The 2,677-nt window shown below is 42.4% G+C and overlaps 1 protein-coding gene across 3 annotated transcripts; it reads right to left on the reverse strand.

Moving 5' to 3' along the window:
* Positions 1-846: 846 nt before the first annotated feature.
* On the reverse strand, positions 847-2,405 carry LOC125160542 (60S ribosomal protein L10-like). 3 transcript variants are annotated; one of them, XM_047849560.1, is made up of 3 exons: positions 1,648-2,405; positions 1,391-1,539; positions 847-1,344 (listed from the first exon to the last, which is right to left on the reverse strand). In XM_047849560.1, the coding sequence occupies exons 1-3, from the start codon at positions 1,735-1,737 to the stop codon at positions 1,110-1,112; spliced, it is 474 nt and encodes a 157-aa protein (XP_047705516.1). In that variant the 5' UTR covers positions 1,738-2,405; the 3' UTR covers positions 847-1,109. The 3 variants fall into 3 exon arrangements, with proteins under 3 accessions (XP_047705516.1, XP_047705515.1, XP_047705517.1); XM_047849559.1 differs by having other exon boundaries at positions 1,391-2,405; XM_047849561.1 differs by having other exon boundaries at positions 1,127-1,328; positions 1,401-2,405.
* Positions 2,406-2,677: the final 272 nt, after the last annotated feature.

The raw sequence follows: 2,677 nt of genomic DNA on the forward strand, positions 1-2,677 counted from the left end.
CTTTCTCATTGCCAAGTAGTATTCCATTGTATATATAAACCACAACTTTAAAAAAAAAAATTTGTTAACATTTATTATTGAGAGACAGAGAGACACAGAACGTGAGCAGGGGAGGGGTAGAGAGAGGGGGAGACACAGAATCTGAAGCAGGCTCCAGACTCTGAGCTCTCAGCACAGAGCCCGAGGCAGGGCTTGAACTCACAAACTGCGAGATCATGACCTGAGCTGAAGTCGGTTGCTTACCCGACTGAGCCACCCAGGAGCCCCTAAAACACAACTTCTTTTTTTTGGGGGGGCGGGGGGACAGAGAGAGACAGAGCATGAACGGGGGAGGGGCAGAGAGAGAGGGAGACACAGAATCGGAAACAGGCTCCAGGCTCTGAGCCGTCAGCCCAGAGCCCGACGCGGGGCTCGAACTCACCGACAGCGAGATCGTGACCTGGCTGAAGTCGGACGCTTAACCGACTGCGCCACCCAGGCGCCCCAAAACACAACTTCTTTATCCACTCATCGGTTGATGGACATTTAGGCTCTTTCCATAATTTGGCCATTGTTGAAAGTGCTGCTATAAACGTTGGGGTACCAGTGCCCCTGTGCATCAGTACTCCTGTATCCCTTGGGTAAATTCCTAGCAGTGCTATTGCTGGGTCATAGGGTAGATCTATTTTTAACTTTTTGAGGAACCTCCACACTGTTTTCCAGAGGTGCTGCACCAGTTTGCATTCCCACCAACAGTGCAAGAAGTTTCCCGTTTCTCCACATCCTCTCCAGCATCTATAGTCTCCTTATTTGGTTCATTTTAGCCACTCTGACTGGAGTGAGGTGATATCTCAGTGTGGTTTTGACTTGTATTTCCCTGATGAGGTGTGAAGTTGAGCATCTTTTCATGTGCCTGTTGCCTCAGCCTAATTTTTTTAACTAGTGGAAATGGATACTTGGATGATTTATTTTCAGCTTTTTTTTTTTCCTTTGACAGAAAGCAGGGTTTATTGTGGGCGTGAATAAGGAGCAGGCAGTGTCAAGGTTCTCATGAGTGCAGAGCCTACCATTTGTCCAAGGGGCCACAATTAGGGATGTATTTGACCAAAGCCATAGCCATCTGGGATAAGCTACTTTTCAGCCATCATGTCTTCAAATTCATTCATATTAAACTTAGTAAAGCCCCACTTCTTGGAAATGTGACTCTTCTGGCAGCCAAGGAACTTGAACTTGGCCCTGCATAGTGTCTCAATCATATGCTCCTTGTTCTGTACCTTGGTACTGGTGGACATGATGACTTGGCCAATGTGGACCCTGGCCACTGTGCCCTGGGGCTTTCCAAAGGCACCCCACAAGACACCCCACCTGTCTGGAGCCTGTCAGCTTCCACAAGACACCACTTCCACAAGACACCCCACCTGTCTGGAGCCTGTCAGCTCCAGCACAGGACAACATCTTGTTGATAAGGATGACGTGCAAGGGATGGAACCGCATTTGGATGCAAAAACCATCTTTGCCACAGCTTTTCACCATGTACTTGTTAGCACACATACGGACAGCCTCCAGGGCTTCAGAGGAGAGCTGCTCGTATTCCTCTGGCACTCTGTGGCCACACAGTGGGAACTGCTCCACTTCTGCCTTCTTCTGCCCAAGGTCAAAGATGCGGACCTTGGCATCAGGGACACCTCTGCAGAAACAAGACTTTGGACTCTGCTTGTTCTTACAATACCAGTAACACCGGGATGGGTGGTGGCCCATGGCAATACGACTGGGCCCATGGGCCCAGTGGCAAGCCAAAGGAAAAGAGGTTATTTTCAGCTTTTTACTCCTAGTAAAAGCATTTAAGTATGTCTATAGCTGTATTCTAAAAGTTTTGATACATTGAACTTTCACTATAATTCAAAGAAAAATGTCTCCTAATTTTCATTTGTATTCATTCTCTTAGTGTTTGAATTACTTAAAAGTTTATTGAGTACTTTTCAAATATAAAATTTTTAATATTATCTTGTTTCATTATTGATTTCTATCCTAACTTCACTGTTGTCAGAAAATGTGCTCTGTATAATTTTACTTTTTGATATTTTTTAAGGTTTCTTTTAGATTCATCATTTGGTTAACTGGCTTGGCATTTGATATGAATTTTGCATTTGCTGAGTATAAGGTATGTAAATAAGGTCAAGTTTATTTATTGCATTGTTCAAATCTACTGTATCCATGTTGAATTTTTGTCTGTTTGGTGTATCAGTTACTAAGAGACATCTGTTAAAAATCTCCCTATGATAATGGATTTGTCCATTTTCCTTTTAGTTGCATCATTATTTTGCTTTACATATGTTGAAACTCATTATTAAGTGTAACAAATTTACAACTATAATATTTTGGAAATATTAACTCTTTTATCATAATAAAATTTCCTGTGTTTATTGCCAATAAAGTGTCTTGCCTTATAGTCTAATTTACCTGATAAATATATAAAATATAGATAGTTATATTGGCCTTAAAATTTTTTTTCATTCATCTATTTTAGTTTTTTTGTGTGTTGCATTTCTTTTTTTTTTTTTTTTTTTAATTTTTTTTTCAACGGTAATTTATTTTTGGGACAGAGAGAGACAGAGCATGAACGGCGGAGGGGCAGAGAGAGAGGGAGACACAGAATCGGAAACAGGCTCCAGGCTCTGAGCCATCAGCCCAGAGCCCG

Source organism: Prionailurus viverrinus, chromosome A2 (assembly GCF_022837055.1).
Source record: "Prionailurus viverrinus isolate Anna chromosome A2, UM_Priviv_1.0, whole genome shotgun sequence".
Classification (NCBI taxonomy): Eukaryota; Metazoa; Chordata; class Mammalia; order Carnivora; family Felidae; genus Prionailurus; species Prionailurus viverrinus.

What these genes read in the sequence shown, in the direction of transcription:
- LOC125160542 (XM_047849559.1), bottom strand. Translation starts at nt 1,737, where the DNA reads ATGGGCCACCACCCATCCCGGTGTTACTGGTATTGTAAGAACAAGCAG. An exon ending in AGGCTCCAGACAGGTGGGGT is followed by an intron (nt 1,345 to 1,390) that starts GTCTTGTGGAAG and finishes GGCTCCAGACAG; the next exon opens with GTGGGGTGTCTTGTGGGGTG.